This window comes from Eretmochelys imbricata, chromosome 1 (assembly GCF_965152235.1).
Source record: "Eretmochelys imbricata isolate rEreImb1 chromosome 1, rEreImb1.hap1, whole genome shotgun sequence".
NCBI lineage: Eukaryota > Metazoa > Chordata > Testudines > Cheloniidae > Eretmochelys > Eretmochelys imbricata.
In genome coordinates, this window is record NC_135572.1 from 50,630,394 (window position 1) to 50,654,777 (window position 24,384).

Consider the following 24,384-nt stretch of genomic DNA (forward strand, 5'->3'; position numbering starts at 1 on the left):
ATTCCACAGGGCCTTGTGCCCTAAAGGTCGTGATCCAAGTCCCCCTGAAATCATTGGAAAGCTTGCACAACACAATGACTGGAATTGTGGCTTTCCCATGAGCAGCATCTTCTTGTAGCCTGTCACCACATTGCACACCCACGGGTGATACCAGTCACAATCTACCCCGCATTTCCACAGTGAGCAAATTGTGTGCATGTGCACATTGTGTGTATGTGTGATAAAGGGGTGGTTCTATTTTATATGACCAAAGGGAATAATTTAGCACTTTTATAAAGTCACTGGACACATATGAAGAGCAAGCAACTAGTAACTGACAGATTAAGTATCCTCATGCTAACTAGGGTTGCCAGGAATCCAATTTTCAACCGGAACGCTTGGTCAAAAAGGCATCCAGGTGGCTGCTGACCAGGCTGTTAAAAGTCTGGTCAGCGGCGCAGCAGGGCTAAGGCAGGCTCCCTGCCTGCCCTGGCTCGACGCAACTCCTGGAAGCAGCCAGCATGTCCCTGTGGCCCCTAGGCACAGTGGCAGCCAGGGAATCTCCGCACGCTGCCCCCGCAGCTCCCATTGGCCAGAAACTGTGGCCACTGGGTACTGTGGGGGCAGCGCCTGTGGGTACAGGCAGCACTGCACCATGCAGAGCTGCCTGGCCATGCCTCCGCCCAGGGATCGGACATGCCGGCTGCTTCCAGGAGCGGCACGGAGCCAGGTCAGGCAGGGAGCCTGCCTTAGCCCCACTGTGTCGCCGACCGGGAGCTACCTGAGGTAAGCGCCACCCAGCTATACCCCGCACTCCGAAGCCCCTGCCCCAGGTCGGAATCCCCTCCTGCACCCTAACTCCCTCCCAGACCCTACACCCTCTCCCGCCTCCAACCCGCTACTCCAGCCCTGAGCTCCCTCCCACTCCCAAACTCCCTCCCGGAGCCCGCACTCCCTCCTGCAACACAACCCCCTGCCCCAGCCCCATCCCATCCCCAAACTCCCTCCCGGAGCCCGAATCCCCTCCTACACCCCAACTCCCCGCCCCGAGCCCCCTCTCTCATTCCAAACCCCTTGGCCCCAGACCCACCCCAGAGCTTGCACCTCCCACTGGAGCCCTCACTCCTTCCTGCACCCCAACCTCCAGCCTAGTGAAAGAGTGAGTGTGGGAGAGAGCGAGCGAGCGACGGAGAGAAGTGGGGCTGGAGTGGGGGTGTGGCCTCAGAGAAGGGGGCTGGGCAAGGGTGTTCAGTTTTGTGCAATTACAAAGTTGGCAACCTTAACTGTATAATAAAGTGTGGCAGTACTGAATGCACAGAAAGTGAAAAGCTGTATAACTAAAAATATATAGATCCCAGTAGCCTCATTTTGGGAGGTGCCACTTTGTTTGGTTTCTCAAGAGGAAAGGAAAAAGAAAAAGGAAAGAACAAGCAGTTCTGACAGATCACCTGAATGCTTTGTGCAGCAGGATTTGCTTCACAGTAGCTTCCTTAAAACAGGAAATGGCATTACAAAGAATTAAACACATTTGGTACTTTGTATATTCTGAACTAATGGCTAAGGAGTGCAGTAAGCAGCACTGCTGCTATGGGCCATTGCAAGAAGGAGTCCTTCAAAAAGAAGGGAGGGATGATCATGTGTTTAAGGGTCAGACATAGGTGCTGGAACTAGTGGTGCCCTGAAGTGGTTATATACAGGATTTGCAGTTTGGTTCCATGGCTCTCAGCACCCCCACTATATTGTTCCAGCACCCCTGGGCTCAGAACTAAAAGGCCAAGAGACCTAGGTTCTATTCTCAGCACTGCCATAGCTTTCCTGTGCGAGCCTGGACAGTAATTTACACTCTGTGCTTTTCCTTCCCCACATGGGCCAGATTTACTCCATTGGTTTCTTTGATCAGGAAGGAAAAAGTACCAGGGTTGACTGATGTAATTATGATTTAAATCAGAAAGAACAAAATCTTGATTTAAATCAGTTTTAATCATGCATTTGAATTTGTAATTTTATTACTTTCTGAAAGAAAAGTTGATTCTCGTTGATTGGTAACCATTCAAACATACTGATTTACAACTCAATATAGTCTTTACACTAAATGTGGTACTTCTTTTTGTTAACCAGGACAATACACAGGATCTGTACACATCTATTTCCAGCTCAAGACTGAAATAAATGGTGGAAACTAGTGTCTGCCCTACGTACCTGAGGGTGAGGGAGGAGAAAGAAACAGATTTATTCATATTCTTAATTTTTACATTTTATATTATGTTTGAAAATGGTGAATTATGCATTTCTTATTTACTAGATTATTTTTTTACTTGTGATTTGTGTCAAGTTCTATTTGGAAGGAAATTGGAGTTCAATGAAAATGTGCAAATGCTTATGTGTAGGATCATAAGAAAAAGTTTATCAAAACATGCTTTGCATTTAAAACTAACTGATTTATTAACAGAGGGAGTATTATCTGTAGTTAGTGAATTGCAGAGATCGTTTCTGGCCACCATGTCCTTCACAGTTTTAGAACTAGTAGATCTCATCCACTCACACCTAGTTTTTATTCATGGATTGGAGGAAGAAAACAAGCTTTCCTCCTTGTGCCTACTCCCAATTTTTTTTTTTAAACTTTGAGTGAAGTAGTCATTGAATTGTACAAGTTGAATAGACTGAAATGAAGAAAACATTCTCCCGGCACCTGCAGTAGAGGAGACTGCTGTCAAAAGCTGGTTTAACACTTCAGCAAACTCTGGATCCAGGTGCTCAGCTGGTGACTTTCACCAGATCAGTGGGTCTTTCTTTCTTTAAAACTTTGGCAGTAAATATGTACGGCTAATATTAATTGTTTTATTTCATTTAAATTATTTTAACAGATTATAGTGTGTTTAGGCTTTAACATTTAGGGTTAAAATTTTAAATAAGTTTATTCTTAAAAACAAAAGTGTGTAATTTAAAAAAAAATCTAATTTTTAAAAAAATTTTACCCATCCTAAAAAATATTGCAACCACGCTCCTTGCAGATAACTCCCTCTTCTGCAAGCACATAGTGGGTGAGATGCGAAATGCCAGTTTTTTGTCCATTGTGGTGAATACAGCCCGGTATTACAAACATACTAACAGGGATATTTTGAATCTAAATCCATTAATATTTTTTTAAGTGCTTGCAGATCTTTGCATGGATGGTACTACACAAATGCCAAATTATTATTAGTTTCTGTAGTTTCAAAAGTTCTGACACTTGCTTCTCTACAATGCAAACCGCCCCCCCCCCCGCCCCCCGCAACCCACACACCATACAACCAGGCTCAGTTTGACAAAATTTTCATTTAAGAGGAAGCAATGCACAAAATACATTGTAATCCCCTGTCCTCTTCTATCCAAAATGACTTTTAAGCCCTGAAAGATTCACAGCCTGGTTAATCTAGAACATTTGTTTTCTCTAAACACTACTTTAAACTTCTTCAAAATACTGTACAGGGTTGCCATACAATGCATACCGTTTGCTTCCACATTATGTCTCAGATGTCCCTAAGGTGCAGAATTTATGTTAACATTTGATGCCACTAAAACATTCCAGAGCTAGGGAAACATTTAATCATTTATGTTTTAGTGCAACAACTGACCAAAGGGAAAATACGGTAAACAGTTCTATAATATTATAGACTGTGAATGGCTAGCCAACTACAAAAGCAGTTTCTCTTCCCTTGGTGTTCACACCTCAACTGCTAGAAAAGGGCCTCATCCTCCCTGATTCAGCTAACCTCATTATCCCTAGCCTGATTCTTGCTTGCATATTTATACCTGCCTCTGGAAATTTCCACTAAATGCATCCGACGAAGTGGGTATTTACCCACGACAGCTCATGCTCCAATACGTCTGTTAGTCTATAAGGTGCCACAGGACTCTTTGCCGCTTTTACAGATCTAGACTAACACGGCTACCCCTCTGAAGCTATAATATTATGTTAAGAGTTGAAAATACGATTCAAGTTAAGAAAAATATTTTAATTTACTGTTTAGAGTGATTTCATTGCCAGAAAGATAGTTCTAAAATCTACAAAGGGTATAAATATATCCTATCAAGAACTCAAAAAAAAATACACAAATATCTTAGTTGCTGTTAGGTTTTAAAACTGCAAAAAAAAATTTCATCTGGATTTTTTAAATCAAATTTAAGGCCAAAAAAAACCCTTTAAATAGGCAATTTAAGTTTACTCTATGATTGGTTGAAGATCTCAGGTAATAATGTCAAAAAACAGCTTATAGTTTGTACAAGACCTTTTATCTCAAAACACTCAACACACTGTATATAAAGAATCATTTTACCCATTATGGAAATGCAATCATTTCTGAGATCAAAGCACAACCACCATGGGACAGCATTTTTAGAACAAGATATAAAGAATAACTTAACTGAAGCTATAGGGAGAATTATAGGTAGGCAGATTATTGGAGCTGAAATTTGGCAAGGGACCTAGTGTTAACTACTCTTAAATGTAAATCAAGGCCAACTCTTGAAAATTAAAGATCAATGCCTTGATTTCACATCTCATCCAGAAGTAAGCACTTCAAGCTGTTCAGAGTTGCTTAATATTTTTCTGGGACATTGGTTCACCACTGATTCAGAGGGAAGAGTGCCACCTACTGAGTTATCAATTATACTTCCTGTAACTTGCGGGTGGTTTTCAGCCCAACTAGCCATTCTTAAAGCTGCTCCTCTCACAGATTTTATGAGCTCACAGAGGCAGAGCTACAGATACCAATGTACTTGCAATCAATCAACCTTATCCGCTGTACTGTATCTATACAGAATGCAACATAAACAAATAAAAGGGTGATTGACTATCATCACTTACAGGAGTGTAAAACTGGCACAAGATCTGAATCAGGCCTCAGATCTCAGGGATATCTCCGTCCACGAATAACTGTTTTGCTGAATTTCATGTTTACATAAACAATTAAGATATCATGCCATATTATTCAACCTTTGCATAAGCAGGTGCAACCACACTGATTAAATTTGGTCAACCAACAACAAACAAGTTACATTTCTTAGGACATTAACGGGATAAGCTAATGACACACAGGATGTTAGAGTCCACAATGCTATTTGCCATTAATGGGGAATTTGCAGCTACTACAGCCATAAACATGGAGAAGCTGAGAATATACCCATAAATTTGACCACCATCTCTTAAGAAAAAAAAAAAACAAAACCAAAAAACCAGGGTTCTCTAGTTTTGTGCCAGCCTGGTTATTTTAAGCCTCTCTCTGTTCTTCCTCTCTGATTCAACATCAGTGTTGTATTTACTGGTCTTAAAAAAAGACTTCACTTCCGTCTATATACACTGAACAAAAAGTGATTTTTTTTAAATGAAAGAAGGTTACACAGAAAACATCTAACAGCACAGTTTGCTCGACTCATCCTAAATGCCATGTATGGGATGCTGAGCTCCACATTACACCTAGTGGTTGAATGTTGACCTTTCCACCCAGAATTTACATTCCACTTCTGCTATTTTACGGTCCCAGTTACCTACAACAAACAGTGAATATGTCCACACGTGAAAAAAATAAAAAAACAACAAAAACACAACAACAAGGCAGTGAGTCTCAGAGCTCAGGTCTACAGACTTGGGCTCCTACTAAAAATAGCCATGTAGAAGTTCGCACTTGGGCTGGAGATTGGGCTCTGAAATGCAAGGAGGGAGATGGGTACTCCAGCTACTGGAGAAGAGTAAGGTAAGTCGACCAGAGAGCATCTCCCACTGACGCAGCACGGTGAAGACACGGGAATAAGTCAACCTAAGCTACGTTGACTCCAGCTACGTTGTTCATGTAGCTGGAGTAGCATAATTTAGGTTGACTTACCCCGGTAGTGAAGACAAGCCTTAAGAGGTAACTGGGGTAATTAAAATGTGCATAGTCGTTTCAAATTAGGATTTCATAGTAATTTCTGCTCTTCACCTCTGAGGTTCCAGGTGGCACTTGCTTTTTCTTTTGTATGAGTGTCAATAATTCATTGAAAGTGCACAGAAGTGTGTACAACTATACAATTGTGTATACAGGTAACCCACTGTGTGTATTACGCCACCCTTTTCTGTGCCTAGTGGACAGAGGATGTGATTCGGTTACAGCCCCTAGCTACAGAGCTTGCTCTTTTGCTTAAGCTGTTGGAGACACTCGCATATTTAAGTCTGAAAGTGCCTAGTTCAAACCCTGGTGTGCTGGCCAAGATGACAGCCATCAGAGACAATTTTGATGCTCTAGTTCAAAGGCTAGTTTGTGGCCTCTTTAACAATTTGAACCAGTATGTCCTTCAGTTCAGTAGGCTTGGGCTTCTGTAGTTACCAGATACTTTTTGCTGTATATGAGATGGTTAATCACTGTAACACTGAAATTGCTGATGTAAAGAAGTTTACAATTGTGACATTTGGTTGCTTCAAACAAATGTAAGCTTCTGCCAGGCATGGTCCACAGCATCAAGGGTCAGGTTCAAATGTCTACAGGTTCTTTTTATAATTAACACACACCACCAGCTTGAATGCCCACTCAGAAACATGGGAAAAACTAAGTATCTTCCCTGAGTGCCCCTAAAAGCAATACTTCCCCTCTTGCAAGCACTGAGTCTGAGTTTAAAACAAGGAAATACTTTATTAAGGGACCAGAGAACACATCATCAACTTCGGAAAACACAACAATATATGAATAACAACAAGTAAAGTCCCATAACAAGAGTATCATTAGTCATAGTCTTATTTAAGATACATAGTCTTATCTTAATTTGCCACCCAGGGGCATGAACGTTCAATACACAAATATCTCTTTAACACATCACTTCCCCCCCGCTTTTTCCACTGCTTCACTCCACTTACAGTTAGGGGTCAGTAGTTAGTGTAGTCCCAGAGTCTAGGAATGTACTCAGCCAGGCCTGTCTTTAGCCCTTATAGGAAATGCTGTCTAATCTTGTCCTTCAGTTCAGTCTCAATAGCCCACCAATTTGGAGTTTGGATACATTTCTAAAGACATCCCTTAAGTGTCACTTGGAGGCTTTCTGGGTAGAAAGCTTATGCAAATGAACTCTGTGGTGATACTTTCCCCAGTTCACCAACAGATGGTGGCAGATAGCTCCTGCCCCCATGGAGTTCTGTTCGCTCTTTCCCCTGGTCATCTACAGTTAGCTCCCTATCCTCTACAGCTTCAGGCTACATGGCTTATACAGAAAGAAAATGTCTAGAGAAATATCCAACTTTGCAATGAGTAATAATGCAAGCTTTGAATACTGGTAGCAATAGTTGATAAATATTGTAGGACACCATATTTTGCTGCAAGATACCATCTATGTGCAGGACTGGATTGTGGCCTTTATGTAGAGCTGAACCTCTGCAAGAGGAGCACAATCTCTATTAAAAGCTACTCCATGGGCAGTGGGGAGTGCAATCTGCTCTATCCCTTAGTGGAACATTTGCTCCCTCCACTGTGTGTGCTAGCCTCTCTCTCTGGTCATCTAGTGTGGAGAGTAGTCTCTGCTTGTTCCTTAGGGTGGGGAGCAGGAGCTAGTAGTCCTTATGCTCCCCAGAATTCAGGGAGCATCGGGACTGCTATTAGCAGAGGTCCTGACACAGATGCACAGCTTCTTGTACACCACAATGTCCTGTGCAGCCCGGCAAGGACCATTGCCACTGTCCCAGATGATTTTGTCTAAACAATCTCTGTACTAACTTTAAAATCTCTCCTCTTTTCTCTTCCTCCAAATAACTATTGTTAAAGACAAAGGACCAACCCTTACTCATGTTGCAGTCCCACTGAAGTCCCATGCAAACAAGGATTACAGGATTGGGCCCCCAAATAGGGACCACTGCAATAAAAATGCATGATGGTTACATTGATGAGGAAATGTCTTTGATTAAACTATATTAACAGATAGAACATTCTCACTCCGTTTTCTCACATTGGGGCAACAAATAATTACAGGGGCAGACCAAAAGTAAATAGAATATCGATAGCTAGTTAGACAGATAAGACACAGAGTGTAGCAATACCTTCCTCCCAGAGGTATGCACACAGGTCATCTTCAGATCCAACTAACAAGGCCAGTGTTTACAGGATCTCTTAGGGCCCAATCTTGTGAGCATCTTCATGTCTCACCAACAGGAGCTGAATGTGCTCAGCACCTCACAGGATATGGCCCATAGTCTATCCTTTATTTGTGGCTGCTACAAAACAGCTGAGAATTGCCTTTGTCACCCAGTCAAAAACCAGATGTGCTGAATCTAAAGAAACACGAGTTCAGCTGCTTATGTATAGTGCCTGAATAAACGAAAAGGGAAATAAATTTCTTCCTTTGCTCACTTGATTGAGTACAGTATATAGTCATCTGTCAGGGAAATTAAGTTATTTATCTTATTTATTTGCATATATACACAATATTATCTATCAGTACCATTCCTGTTTACCTCTTGCTCTGGATTTATAAAAGAAATTAGTCTGACAACTTACACCCCAAGTCTGTTGACACGGAGTCTGTAAATTGCCTTTGAAAATTAACAATGTATTTCTAAGACTGAGTGCAGTAAGCCTGAAATGTAGCACAGCAACTTTAATGCGTCTATCATTTACAGTACCTGACATAATATTCTTGTGAAAAAAACAATGTCATGAAAAATCCATCTATAAAAACTGCATAAAACACACACTTTATTTACTTGGAACTGACAGTTATTCAAGATTCTAACTAATCATGAAACCACATGATCTTTTCAGTACAGAGGGAATCTAAAATTACCACTCCGAAAACACAGAGAGAGAGCTCTTTACCAGTACAAACAGACTCAAGAGACAGAAAAGACCTCTTAGGTCATCCAGTGTCTCTCGCTACCAGAAATGGCATTGTTCCCTGCACTACACTTACTGACGTTTTGTCCAATCCAGTTTTAAAAGTGCCAAAATCATGTAATGTCCCTTTGGATTCACTTCCTGGTCACTCAACTTTGGCCTGTTTGGAAAGACTGAAAAACTTGCAGGGAGCAACTTTCCTATACAGAACGTTTCATTTTATTAATTAAAATAATGACAAACTTTAAGCAGCAGTTGTTTTGCTTCACGCCAATAAAAATGAAACCCTGAAGCCTGAGGAGTGGAGTTCAGAGCTTGAGTTCCAACCTGAGTTGCAACTTCAAAACCCTGTCTATACTGCTATTTTTAGAGTGCCAGCATGAGCCCCGCTAGCCCAAGTTTGCTGACCTGGGCTGAAAGGTTTGCTGCCGTGGGCTGTGTAGACATACTCTAACTATCCTCAATCACTCGTAGGCCATATCTACACAACAGACTTCTGCCATCAGAGCTATGTTCATCAGGGGTGTGAAGAGGGGTAATCCCTGACCAATGGGCCGGTCTCAGCAAAAACCCCCTCAAGTAAACACCGTTTTTCTGACAAAGCTGTGCTTTCATCAGCATAGCTTGTTTTGCTCAAAGGTTGGGGGAGGGGGAGGCGCGGAGGGGTGCAACATGCTGGAATAAGCTATGTCAGTGAGTGTAGTTTTGCCAGCATAAGCCACATCCACCCTAGGAGCGCTTTCCTGGTATAATATACCACTATAGCTATATTTCCAAGTATTCCTATCATAGACCTGGCCTAAATGACATTTCCTATGCCAGAATAGCTGTAGAACATTAAATGCAATGTGCTCTGTTTCGTAGAGAAAATTGTGCATGAAGGAACAGAAAGAACGCAGATGCTGAATGTGTGGAGACAAGTGAACAGAGAGAGAATGGGCTTGATCCTGCAGTCCTTAATCCTGCAAAAATCTCACTGAGTGCAACAAGATTTTTGCAGAAGCAATGCAGGCTTTCCTTCCCCCAGCTGAGGGTTCAACCTCCTCCCCATAGTAAAATGGAAATAATACTTACCTACCTCATAGAAATGTGGTGAGAATCAACTGAGTATCAGTAAGCATTTTGAGATCCTCAGATTCTGGTAGAAGGATTTATTTAAATAAATCACCACATATTAATTCTCATTTTATATGTTTACCTTAGCAAATATTGTGCTGGCCAATAAGGGACCTGTAACACACACTGACCAGTGGGTTACAATATCATTAGTTATACGTATCTAAACAATGGTAGATAACATCAGCCATCTCTACACTCAGAGGCGGATTAATGATTTTGCCACCCCTAGGCCCAGAAATAATTGCTGCCCCCCACCCCGCCTCCACTCCATCGCCTCGCTTGAGTGCGCCGCCAGGTCCTGCTTCTCCCCGCTGCCTGCCAGTGCTTGTGCGCCAAACAGGTTCGTGAAGGAGGGGGAAAGGGGGGGGAAATGTGGCGCGCTCAGGAGAGGAGGCGGGGATTTGGGGAAGGGGTGGAGTTGGGGTGGGGCCGGGGGCAGAGGGCATAAACCGGCACTGGGGAAAGCAGCCTCTGGCTGCTACTATAAATTTGCCGCCCCTTGAAATTTGTCAGCCTAGGCGTTAATATGTCGCTGTCTACACTCCTTGTGGACATCTCTAAAACACCAATTGTTTTTTTAAAACATCATCTAACTAACGTCTTCCAGAGAAACAATTAATAGTGATATTTGCTATAGAAAAAAAAGAGCAGAAAGTCTTTCAGCACAGTACATTGCAAGAAACCATTTTTGTTTTCCTTTTTCTGAACCAGGTGGTTAAGGAAATCCAAGCACTGGCCTAACGTTAGAATAGCGATAACTGTGATACTGTATCTAACTAAGTGCTAGCATTACAGCTAAAGGAAACTAACTGGTCGCAGCATTCATAACCTTGTTTTCTTACTGGTCACACTGTGTGCTACACACGCGCAGTTGTGTTATCTACAGAAGTAAGCGAAGCACTGAGTGCCTCACAACTAGTATTTCCCATATTAGTTTATACATTGGAACTGGAGGAGAAAAATTAACATGATGAAACTTTCAGTTAAGTCTTCTATTGTACTTGTGTCTAGGATATGTCTCATTAAAACAACTATTATGCTCTCTTTTCTAGGACAAACCCTCTCAAAGCCAGGGAAACGTTCTGTTCAATAGTATTTCATCAGAAATGTTGCAATGCATTTTTGTTGCTCCTTTAAAAATATCTAAACAATATAGTTCATGAACTGTGAATTTTCCACAGCCACTTATTCTTTTTTATAGTTCTTAAACGGTCACTGAACTTTGTAGTCATGAAAATGAGGGGCTAACAGCACTAGCTTGTGTCAGGTATTGTACAAGAATGCCCTTGCAGAGCTCTGCCAATGCATTTCATTCCTGACTTGCAATTTCCAACATCGGTCTCTTGAGCTGAACTTGCTAAATCAAGACAAAATTATTTCAGGTTTGGGGCAGTGTAGGGGATTTGTGTGGGACTATATAGGGAGAAGGCTGAGAAAGCTAAACTCTTTTTGACTCATTCCAAGATTTGAACTCCAATCTTGAGAGATAATAGACTCATGCACTAAAACATATTTGCTCTGATTTACCACTGCATTATGCCAGTTTTCTGCCTATGTAACTCCATTCAAATCAGTGGAGTTACGTAGGGTTAAAACTGGAGAAATACATTGACAAACCAGGCCCATTAATCCCTCTTTTTTAATGTAAATAGTTTTGCTATGTCCATTTAAAAATACATTATTTTTATGCCTTTTAACCATAACAGAAAAATGTTTTAGAAACAGCCTTTTAACAGATGTACAGAGTCTCTGAAACTAGAGAGCATTATTTTCATTCTTCCCTCTTGGCCTGAAAAAGGACCACTTGAACTAAAATCTAATTTTGAAAGGAAAAATAAGATGTTTTATCCTCCAGACAAAGTTAGCGAAGTCAAATTTCATTATTTGTGTCCAAATTACAGCAGTGGCTAGTAGTATTGAATTATTAAAAAGACCACTAGCATTTTGCAGAAATCATGTCGTAAGCTATTATGCAGCAAAACACTTGGAACTTTGATCAAGTGTTAAAAAAAGTGTACTGTATGGAAGAGTTCTACTTGGACCTTGGGGGATGGATTGTGTCATCTAATAAGTCTTCTCAATTTCTAAACTGTATGATTCTAGGGACTTCATTGTAAACAATGGTAAGTACATTCTAACTTACATTATTGTTATCACTGACACTGTATGTACGTATCACCTGTATCAGTGAAGTTTTCTGAGTTTGGTATTAATTATACCAACATTCCTTGAAGTACAATACTAGGAGGGATTGTAGAGATCAGGAAAGAAGAATAAGATATGTTCACACTTATTCCTTCTCTTCCAGCATCTCCCACCGCAAACACACAGTCACTTGTGGACAAAAACCCAAAATTACTGTAACATCACTTCAAAGTTATATAGATTGTATTGGTAGGGAGGAAACATAAGCAAAGATATTAGTGCTTGCCTGAACATCTGACTTAAAACAATTAAGTGCAATCAAATATCTCATTTTCTCTAGTGAATTCTGAGATCTAATGTAACTTGAGCAAATTAAAGTAGCTGGGCAGCTGCAAAAGAGAGAAGCAGAAAACTATTTAACTAAGACGAGAATCTCGTCTGAAAGTACATTAGTGTATTTCAAACAAACAAGTGGGCTCCAATGTTTCAAACTTCAGTCTGAGTGACAGCGGCAGACCTTCAAGCTGTAATGGAATATAGAATTTACAGAGAACTATGTAACTTCACACTAGGATAAAAGGGGCATATTATAGTTATCTTTCTTTTAAGACAATATACCTTTACTTGAATCAAAACACCTTAGGCAACGTATCTTACATGCATACATTTTATTTGACATTAGTAGAAAGAGAATGTCTTAACCATTGCAGGCACCAAAGAAATTTACAGGGGACAAATAAAAAGGTTTGCTATTTTGTAACTAGGAGCTTGATCTTAGAATTACTTTCCTTCCATAGATCTACATAAATATCACTATCTACTTAGCTTATTATGGGTCTGTTCCAAAGTCTGTTGAAGTCAATTAGTGTCAATAGGCTTTGGATGAGGGCTTATACCATCTCACAGGCAAAGAAACAAAGTGAAATTAATACTATTGATTAGAAATGGGCCCAGACTAAAACTCTTGATTTGAACAGTCCTGAAATTTGGGGACATTCAGATGTGGATCCAAATTTTGGGCCTGATCTACAACCAGTTAAAGTCAATGGAAAGACTCCCAAGAGACTTCAGGTCTTCTTAAACAGTGAATGAACAAAATAATGCAGATAACATGCTAGTAAAAAATAGTGACGGGACTCAGATTCTTGACCTTGAATACCCTGTCATATTGTATTGGGAACACTTGCCAGTCTTATTGTAAAAGATTTACAGTTGTGATGCATTGTATTTATAGACTGTATTTTTATTTTAAATTAAATACAATGAAGATTTTAATGATAAATAGCAAGTCTTGTGGTAAAGAATTGAAGCCAGAATATGCTGTAATATAAAAAATAGCTACTTACTTCAGTTTTTGGTCGTGCTCCAGTTGACACTGAGCTTGGCAAACCATCTAAATCCTGGTAGCCTGCCCTCTTATTCCCACAGCTTCCCTTTCTCTGATGATCTCTGTGAACAAGGCCTGTCTCCACCTTAACAGGGGACTGTAAGGGGATAAATGAGTCCTTTAATAAAAAAAATAAAAAAATAAAAAGTCTTTTAAAAATGCAAACAAAGACAAAAATACAATTGAGATTGTGTCCATTAAGTTTATATGATGTACAGTATAAGTCAGGCCTGAAAGGTTATTTTTTTTATTTTCATTTTTTGCATCTGTTTATATTAGAAATTCAGGTCTTGTCTACGCTGTTTTTTCTAGAAGCCTCTGTGGAGAACTAGTAGGATGACATATGACATCATAAACACTAAGCAAATGAAACCTGATATTTTGAGAGGGGAAAGTTACGTTTAAAATTGGGGTTCCCCCCCCCATCCACTTACTGTAACTCAAGCATCCTACAAACAGTTAAGAGAAAAAGCTCTTTTTGTTAAAGAATCATCATCCATGCCACTTCAAATTAGAGACTAAGAATGCTCCTTATCCACTTCTTTAGATCCTTTGAGGACTAAGAAACCTACCCCAAACCACGACAGGCCAGATTTGACAGTCTTGGCAATTCTGAAGTACAAAAACAGCTTTTAATTCCCATTTGCCACAGGACATAGCTCCTCTCCCTGCAGAAACTGCATGGACTCCAGAGGCTGTTCATTCACTGTGCCCTTTTAAGTTACCTTCACCTTTTCCACAACAGCCTATTTACAGCACCAACAGCACTTTCTGACCATCTCCCCAGGACCTGAGGGAACACATGTCTGTCTCCCTCCCTTGAGGCCTCCATGTTACTGAGCTCAACTAGCCCTGGTGCCCTTTCTCTCTAGCACTTCCTTCCTTCCTTCCTCTTTATCAGCCCTGGGCTGATAAGCTAATTGGCTCCTTATCCCATCCATCCAGCCAACCTGATTCTCTAATTACCTCCATCAGATTTCTCCAGGGGAACTTAATTAACATCTGAGAGATCAGAGTGCAGGTTCATCTATTCGTTCTCTGCACTCTGTCACAACAGCAAACATTAAAAAAATGTTTCTAGTTGTCTTGTTACAACATACAAGAAAAAAAATACAAATCTGTCTGGAACATTAAGGGTTTAAAATAACAAAAGTCAAGAAATGCAACACTTTATGTTCCAACAACAATGTTAACTTAGCCATATCCTACATATCTAGTATCTTCCGTTCCAGTTTTTCTGGTTATGTGTGTGCCTTAATATATTATTGTGTTTGCTGAAAAATGTCTACCTTAAATAATACAAAATGGGCTAATATGAATTGCTATAATCTAAAGATTTCCATTTTCTGATTTATTATTTTAACTCTGAATCTTTGATACTGCAGCAACAACTCTATTTTTGCAATGAAAATAAAGTTATTTGTGTTTATAAATAATTAATATACAATCCACATTTGGTTGATTTTTGATGATTTTAAAACTGTATGTGAAATAGCATTTTAAATAAAAATATATATGTATTTGTTATAGTTATTCATTAAGGGCTAGATAGAAAGTTTACTTTGATCTTATAAGTAGGGATAACATGTAGCTACACTGCACCAAGAACAAAGCTAGGAGAGAACTGAGTCTTAAAATCAGCTCATTCTCTGGCTCCCCACTGGCTTCAGGGGGCAGTAATCTACTGCTAGTTTATGCCAGTAATGGATTATTTTCTCTGGTACATTTGTGGGGCTGGAGAATGGTGTGCTGTAGGGTTGGAGAAATGAAAGAAAACAACGGACCAGAATTTAGTGTACAATGCTTTGTCATTTTGAGAGAAGAATTAAGAAAAATATATATTTTGAAGGCAGAGTTTTATTTTATTGAAAATTCTATCTCTGAAATAAAAATCAGACAGTACTATCTATATATTTTTTCTGTTTTTCCTATATCAGTACTATATTCATGACTGATATGAGACTATAAAAACTCACAGATGAGATTCACAGTTCTCAAATCTGGTGTTTTTTCTACTAAAACACAAGGTATTGGAAGTAACATGGAAACTAGACAAATTGTTTAAGCAGTAGTGGAAGATACTGTGCACAGCAAAACTTCTTTGCTGCTGTTTTGTTATGCACAGTATCTTCCACTAATGTTGCACTTCATGTACAAATATAAGAAATGCTGAAAAATATTTTCCAGGTGGGAAATGTAGATGTTTTAGAGGAGCTTTACTACTAATTGCAGTTTTCCAAAACTTGTGAGCTTTCAGCTGAAAGTTAGACCATTTTTGAGTGGTGGTACTTGCAGCATGTAAAAAATAAAAGGGTCTGAGAGAAATTTTTTCAGCAAAGAATGTGATGTCTGTTGAACTTTTTTCCCTCCTCTCATACTTCTATTGACCAGACTCTGAGTCCTATTCCCTGTGCCATTTCCCCATGTGAAACTGACTAGCAGCAACCTGCAGCTTGTACAGATGCAAAACAGGGCATGGCAAATGAAAAATCTTTAACATTTTATTTTGAAAAATAATTTTAAAATTTTAGAACACAGTTTACATGTAAATCTCCATGTAAATATTGTCAACAATGAAAAATGCTGCTAACCATTTCATCCCCCATGATCCTACATATAATTAATTAGCAGTGTGTATTGTTTTCTGTACATGGTAAGTAAGTTTTACTCCTCCCACACAAAAATTCGATGTAACAGAGAATTATTCATGAAATAAATTTGTGAGAAAGGAAGACCTAGAGAATCACAGAGTTCTTCAATTAACAGAAAAAAGACACTTCACAAAACAGTGGCCTGATTCAACTACATGATTATATCATGGGCTATACTCCTGAGACAGCATCTGCTGTGCAAAATAAATGTTCTGTCATTTGTTAAAAATTTCCCACATCTTCAAGAGAGCAATCTTCAGACTAACCGCTCCAACAAACATGCTGTTATGTATACAGTACAGTTACCTGCCTCTGAGATCTTGTACTTGTGATTTGCCCCATTAAGTAAAATCAGTTTATTTATATCTGAATATTTGTAACATCATAGTGGAATTTTCAGGAGCTTTCTCAATCCATCACTAGCTTCAAGCTCTCAGCAGCTGCCCTCCCAGGGATCTGCTGCACACCATCTATCCATCTCTTCGCTGGTCATCTCCCGCTACGATGACCCACCACCATTCCTTCCACGATAATTTTCTCACCCTCTATGCCTGATGTGACCAACGAACATGATGTTGATTTCAGACACCAGGGTCTGTTTCTCTATACTAATATTTCTAACACAAGCATTTGTCTTTTTTTCAGTCCAGGAGATACGCAAGCATCATTGTCAGCACCACATCTCACAGGCTTCAATTTTCTTTTGTCAGCACCATTAATTCCCCGCGATCCACACGCATAAGTTGTAATATAAAAAATTGAAGTTTTTACCAATCAAATCTTTGTACATTTCAAGATGCCATGGTTTTTCCAAACTTTCATGAGGGAAGCCAAATCATTCCAAGATTTCTGCCAATTTCTTTGGAACAGGCTCTTCGTTGGATATGATCTCAGGTAACTGAATTAATCTATTGCCTCTACTACCTGACCATTAATTGTGATGTCCATTTGCTTCTTGTTTTTGTTAATCGTGTCAACATGCATGCATTTCATTTCTGCCTCATTGAGGGATAGTCCCTAATCCTCACCCGTTTTTACATACTCCAACTTTTGTTGAACTGCATCAGTCGTTGTAGCAAAGAGTGTGACATCACTGGCATAGTTGACATTGGTTAAGAGGTGTCTACCAATAAAAATTTCAGCTCCTACCATTTGTCAAACTTCTAGGTCTTGTCTCATAATATTTTCTGCGTTCATGTGGAAAAGGCTGGGGACAGAAAACACCCTTGTCTCACACACTGCTCCGTGGAAAATCACTTGCTGTCACCTGTGTTGTTGAGGATAGAGACTAGTGAAAAGAAAAGGAGTACTTGTGGCACCTTTTCTTTTTGCGAATACAGACTAACACGGCGGCTACTCTGAAACCAGAGACTTGTGAATGAATTCAATGAGAATCCCCACATCTGCCAGTATTTAGCATGTGACATGAGCAGGCCAGATGCCAGCTCTTGCCCAGGCTGCAGATATTAGCTAAGAACTGACAAACTCATAACTGGAGACAAGACCAGCTCACCTGTATGTCAGTTTTGCTCAAAATAGGTATTATTCTTTAAAAATGTACTTAGTATTTAGACTCCATGAAATGCTTTTAAGTTGCTGCATGCATTAATCTCACTTGTAATGGCAATATTCCATGCTATAAGAAAATATGTAAGTTTTGCTTTATAGCTTTAAAAGTGTTTGCTGTGAATTTATGAACCCAGGCAAGGGAATTGTCATCTCCACCCCCAACCCAGAAGGACTATCAAAATCACACAGGCCATCAAGGAACATTGCAACACAAAGGATTGGTTAATGGCCCTATCACACCTTGGAAATGCTACCAGTGCAAGGAAGCTCATCCTGTGGCCTTGGAAGCTGAATGAAGGAAATAAAACAAAGTCACAAGAAAACTTTCCATCTCTTTACTGTTTGAACTCTCACACAGCCAGAGCTACCAAACTGAAACCAGAGATCCCCAGAGGTTACCTCCTGGGTCTGGCCTGAAAGACACTTTGAACTGACAGTTCACTACAACTCTGTAACTCTTAGGATTTAGACAGTAACTCATTTGTGTGTATATACCTGCTTGCTTTAACCTGTAAATAACTCATTTCTTTTTCCTAGTTAATAAACCTTTAGATAATTTATTACAGGATTGACTATGGTGTTCCTTTGGTGTAAGATCCAGGGTATCAGAGACTGGTCTCTGGGGATTGGAAGCATCTGAATATTGTGTGATTATTTTGGTGTAAGTGACCATTTATCACTAAATCTAGTTTAACTGACTGGCAAGATAGACTTGAGACTGTAAGGGGACTGTCTGAGACTCCACGGTAAGACTGTTATAATGATCCAGGAGTTCACATTTGCCACTAACTTGGGTAAAATCTAATCATAGAACATACCCCCAGTTGGGGTATCTGTCTGCCCTGAGATAGGCACTCATGGTCGCAAGGTACTCTAGGCAGCATGACACTCCAAACATGGTCATGTCAGACATATCAAATGCTTTTGAGTAGTCAATGAAACACATAATCAATGGGTCATTAAAATCCCTGTATTTTTCAATGATGAGACAGATTTTAGTGATTTGATCACATGTACTTCATCCCTCTCTGAAACCAGCTTGCTGTGATGGCACTTCTGTTTCTAATATTAGCATCATATGATCCTGGACTATGTAAAGCAGTACTTTGCTCACCTGAGATATCAGGGCGATAATATGACTGTTACGATACTTTCTTGTGTTGCCTTTCTTTGGTAAGAGCAGAAGGATTCCCTCTTCCAATCATCTGGCTAATGTCTTTCAAATTTTGCATGTGACACTACTCCTGGGGGAATTCTGAGCCACTGTGCACGTGCAGAATTTATGTCCCCTACAGATTTCGTTGCTTTCCCGCAGAAAAATGACTTTCTGAAGGGGAAGCAAAGGGAAGCCCCAAGAGCGGTCATGCATCCCTCCCCAGCAGTATGTTTCAGGTGCCCAGGGCAGCCGGCAGAGAGGTAAATCATTGTGGGGAAGGGGTCAGGACGGGGGAAGACCCAGTGGGTGGCTTCTACCCTGTGCCAGGCTCAGCTGCTAGTCCCGGCCTGGTCTGGGGAGGACAGGACTTCCTCTTTCCCTGAACAGCATCCAGAGCCATGTCACACCCACCACCAGATTTCTCCCCTGGCTGTAGGAAGCTCTGCAAACTCCCCTGTCCTGTGATTCCTGCATCCATTGCTCCTCAGCTGCAGGGGGAGGGATCCCTGTACAGGGAGCTGCTCCCCTGTCCACCCAACCCCTGTGCATCCAGGCCCCCTCATACCCAGACTTTCCCACTAAGCCTCACACACACACACCCCGCACCCAGAACTCCCCTGACAAGCCCACTCCCCCTGCACCTGGACCACCCCAACAAGCCACCCACACCTGGATCCCCACCTTAGCTAGCCCCAACCAGCTGTACCTGGATCCCTACCCCACTGAGCCCCACTCTCCCAGCATCTGGACCCCCTACTGAGCCCCCCCACACTTTTGAGCTCTATCCCCTGCAAACCAGGACGACCCCCCCATGCTGAGCCCCAACCACCTGGACCTGGGCCCCCCTCCAGAGTCCCATTACTGTTGCACCCAGAACCCTCCAACAACTCCCTGTGCGTCCAGATCCCTCCTGCACCTGGATCCCACACTGAGCCACCCGCATCCTCTCACCCACACCTGGATCCTCCCATAATAAGCCCCTCCACACCTGGATCCTGCCTTGCTGAGCCTGCCTGCCCACACCTGGTGCACCTGGCACGGAGGGTCATGGCCCTGGGGTGTTTTGGAGCCAGCCCGGTCCTTGCACCTTGTCAGGGTTGGGTGCAGCCTCACTACTGAGTCTATATCCCGGGGTGGGGGGGAAGCTGCACAATGATCTCCAGTGGCCTGTGCTCCCCAATGCCATGCAGGGGCATCCACATTTATTTGACAAATAACATTTGCAGAATTTTGCAGAATTGTAAAATATTGTGTGCAGAATTTTTAATTTTTTGGCACAGAATGCCCTCAGGAGTAATGTAAGATCAATACAACAGTCACCAAATCACTTTTAACAATTCAACCTGTATGCTGTCTACCCCTGGTGTTTTCCCGGGCTTCATTTTCATAATAACGTGCATCACTTCCTCTTGCAGGATTGATAGCTCTTGTTTCATACTCTCCTTTCCATACTCTCTCCTCACGTGCTGTATTGCAAGTGGCTTTGATGAAGCATACAGATTGGCACAGTAATCTCTTCATCAGTGTTTGATTACATCACCTTCATTGAGGACTTTGCCATCATGATCCTTTATGTTTGATTGCAAAGAATATTTTTGGAAAGAAGTCTGACCACTGTGAACATACCTTTTGTATTATTTGTCTGTAATAATCAAGTTCTGTGCATTTTGCCCTTATGTATTCACTCATGTCTTGTCTAGTCTACCTTTGGATCTGTCTGTTCAGTTCCTTGTGCTCTCCCCTACATCTTTCAGTGTCCAAGCCATTCTCTTTCACTCTGCATCATTTTTTCACAAGCCAACACTGACCTTTTGGATTGGGTGCTTTGGTGCCTTTGAGCACAATAGTTTCCATTTTGTTCCAAAGTTCATTCCAGTTGTTGCATTCTTTCACTGATGAGAATGCTTCAAACCCATTCTGGACAGAAATCATGTAGTTTTTTTTTATTCTGGACAAGCCCAAATGCAGTGAACCTGCAGGTTGTTCAGGTTTCCTTTGAGGGGAAGTACCTAAATGTCAGGTAAGGAGTGATCATTTTGTGAAAAGTGTTCGCCCATTGATGATGTCATAGAAAAATGATAAAAGACAAAACACCACATCATTAGTGTCCCGGGTGGATAGAAAATTTGTATCTGCATCTGATCTGCAATCCGCAAACATGGTCCGCAGATAAAAAGCAGATATCTACAGATTTGCATGGCTCTATATATAAAATTTGGATCTGCATCCATCTCTGATCTGCATACATGGTCCACCGATATCCGCAGATTTGCAGGGCTCTACATATCACCAAAGGGCAAACGCTTTTCACAAAATAATAACTCCATATCTGACCTGAGTCCTTGTCTTCAAAGGAAACCATCACAACACCTTCAACAGATGAGCCTGGGAGCTTAAATTCATAACTTTGCTAGACATTAAAAATCATGGTCTAAACAAAGACACTGGATTTATAGCTTATTACAACAATCTGTAACCTATTAATCCACCTCTTTTGTGCTATGACTGCATAGGTATTAACTGGCCACTTCACCTTGAAAGGTCTCTTATGTGTTAACTATTTATACTAAACAATCTGTTCCACCTTTTATTTAGCTGTGAGACTATGGCCAGGTCTACACTATGGATTTATATCGGTATAACTACAAAAATCCATAGCCCTGAGCAATATAGTTATACCGACCTAACCCCCAGTGTAGACAGTGCTATGTCGGTTGGGATAGCTTCTCCCGTTGACATAGCTGGCCTATTGCCAGGGTATCTATTTTATCCTTATCCTCTATCTCTCAATGGCTTGAAGACTGTTGAAGAGACTGGGCAAGTACAATGGGAGGTGGGAGTATGGGAGCTGGAGGTAACCAACAAAAAGAGTGAGGGAAATAGGATTTTATGTGTTCCTTTAAATCTGGAGCAGGAGAGATGGGGGGGGGGAGGGCCTGGGGAAAAGCTCTACAGTGAAATAAAGAGAAACAGATTACCTTTAGAGATAATATTGTTTTCCATATTCTAGTAAAACTCCTTGTTCAGTTTCTCTGTTATTTTTAGCATTGTCAGAACAGAAAATAGAGACATCCAAAGAGGGGAAAGGTAGAAAGATTGGAAGGGACACAGGAAAAATAAGAGAAAAAGATAGGAACATGTAGATCAGAATGAAGAGAAGAAAGAAATGAAGAAACAAAAGGAAAAACTTAATGATGAAAAAACTGTAAGAACTTTAAAATTAGAGCTGGTTAGGAATTTTTCAATGAATGGAGGTGGATTAATTATGCCAACGGGAAAAGCTCTCCCATCAGCATAGGAGAGTCTTCGCTTAAGCGCTACAGCAGCACAGCTGAGCTGATGCAGCATTTTAATTTAATAGGCCTGCCCTATGAGTACCTTTCTCAGACCTGAAGAAGAGCCCTGCATAGCTCAAAAGCTTGTTTCTTTCACCAGTGGAAGTCTGTCCAACAAAAGATATTACCTGACTCATCTCGTCTCTGTTTTATTACATAGTTGATTTGGTGACCTCAATGGGTGTAAATGTCTACAATGTTGGGAGAGAATGGTGTTTGTAATGACAAAGTAATTAGAGCAGGAAAATTCCACTAAACACCTTCCTCTCTCATTTTGCAAACAAGACCACTGTTTCCCATTACTTCTTTATGACAGCTTACACTTCTAATTGTCTCGTTCAGGTCCCCAATTACAAAGGTATCTTTGTTTACTTAGTATTTCAACGAATGTCTCTTCAAGCCTTTCATAAAACTAATCAATTGTGTAGTCATCCAGTGCTGTAGCAGGAGTGTAAACCTGTATAGCGGACATATTGACTGGCTTTGCTCAAAGTCAAATTGTAATGATTCAATTGCTGACTGAGTTATATCCAAGCACAAACTTTGATGTTTCCTTGGATAGGGTAAATGCAACCCTATTTTCTCTCATTTTCTCAGCTCCTGAATAGTATACTGCATATCCATCCATCATCATCAAATGACCCCCTCCCTACCATCACAGGTCTGAGCCGCCCCATTGTCTGCACTTACTTACTTTTCTCAAAACATTTCTTTACCAGCATTCCAGCTATTTGCCTCTCTCACAGAATTTATGCAATCAAAAGAAGAGTGAAATATATGAAGTATCCACAATCGATCTGCCACACAGTTTCCATTACAGAAGCAAAAGATTACACAACTAAGCTGAAATCATTAAATTAGCATTAAAACATAAATGTAGATGACAAGAATAAAATATTTAATGGATATAGAACAAATTACTGCCTATATTAAATTAACAGATCTCTTTGAAGAAACATGGACCAGGTGGGATGAATAGTTAAAGACAAATTACATATGCAACTTAAAATAACAGCATGTTTCCTTACTGTAACACAGGGTATGTCTACATTTTGAGCTTGGGTTGTGATTCCCAGTTAAAGAAGAAATACTTGTGCTAGCTCTCATCTAGCTAGTGAATGAAAAATAGAATGTAGCTGAGAAAGTGTGAGTTGTGGGATGGGCTAGATGCCCTGAGTATCTGCCCATTCAAAGCCCTAGGCATGTACTCAGGGCAGCTAGCCTATCCCGCCACTCACACTGCTGTGGCTACACTCTATTTTGCACTTGCTAGCTAGAGGAGAGCTAGCGCAAGTATGTCACCTTGAGCTGAGAATCATACCACCTACTCACTGTGTAGATATCAACATCTACTATACACTGCTTTGATTCTACTGCATTCTCTTATGTTTGTACATCAGACATCCTCTTTTGTATTGTTTACATAAGAAAACTTGTGCAGTCAACCACCAAATCATCTAGTTTGATCTCCTGTATATCACAGGCTACCCATACCACCCAGCACCCGCACACTAAACCCAACAAACAAAATATTACAGCTCACAGGGAGACTAAACTATATAGGCCACAGGCAGAGAATAGGAGGCATGGTTACAAACAGCATTGCAGTCAAACCCTTCTTTCAGGCTTCTCAGCCCAACACCAATGCCCAGATCTCACAGACCAATTCTGCCTCAAGAATTAACTCTAATCAGACCAGACTCTCCTGCTACTTCCCCAGCTGCTTCTCCAATGACCTGCCTCTGTGCAGAGTCTTGCCTAACTAAAAACTACCAACAATACAGCATGTCTTCCAAAGACTGAACATATGCTCACACACTAAGAAAAAAATTGGGAAACTATGTGTAATAGCACCACATAGCGACACCTGCCATAACAACGTTCACACAGATATTGACAAAATACTATTCAAGTCAAATAAAAACCAAAAACTAATTATACCCCTAATCAAGATAGATATCATCTCCCTTGCTGTTAGATCTGTACAAAAACTATTACAAGTGCAGGAGGGCTTGAATCAAAACCTCAGATTCAAACCCCTTAATTAGGGAAGTGTGTCCATATTGACACATCTGAGTCTGAACCCACCTCTACAGAGGGGACTGGAATTATTAATACAGCCCATGAAAGCAGAAAGAATAGGGATCACATGAGATTTCTGCCAATTTGGGCTGCAATAGCCTGAGAACAGCTCATCATTTTTCAATGTTATTGAACT

At 40.8% G+C, this 24,384-nt stretch overlaps 1 protein-coding gene across 1 annotated transcript in view; it reads right to left on the reverse strand.

Moving 5' to 3' along the window:
* The window catches only part of STARD13 (StAR related lipid transfer domain containing 13), a 500,497-nt gene that overhangs the window by 320,212 nt on the left and 155,901 nt on the right, over positions 1-24,384 (reverse strand). Inside the window, exon 4 of the mRNA XM_077810186.1 lies at positions 13,415-13,573. Within this exon, the coding sequence (XP_077666312.1) occupies positions 13,415-13,573 (159 nt within the window). The remainder of the gene's footprint in view (positions 1-13,414; positions 13,574-24,384) is intronic.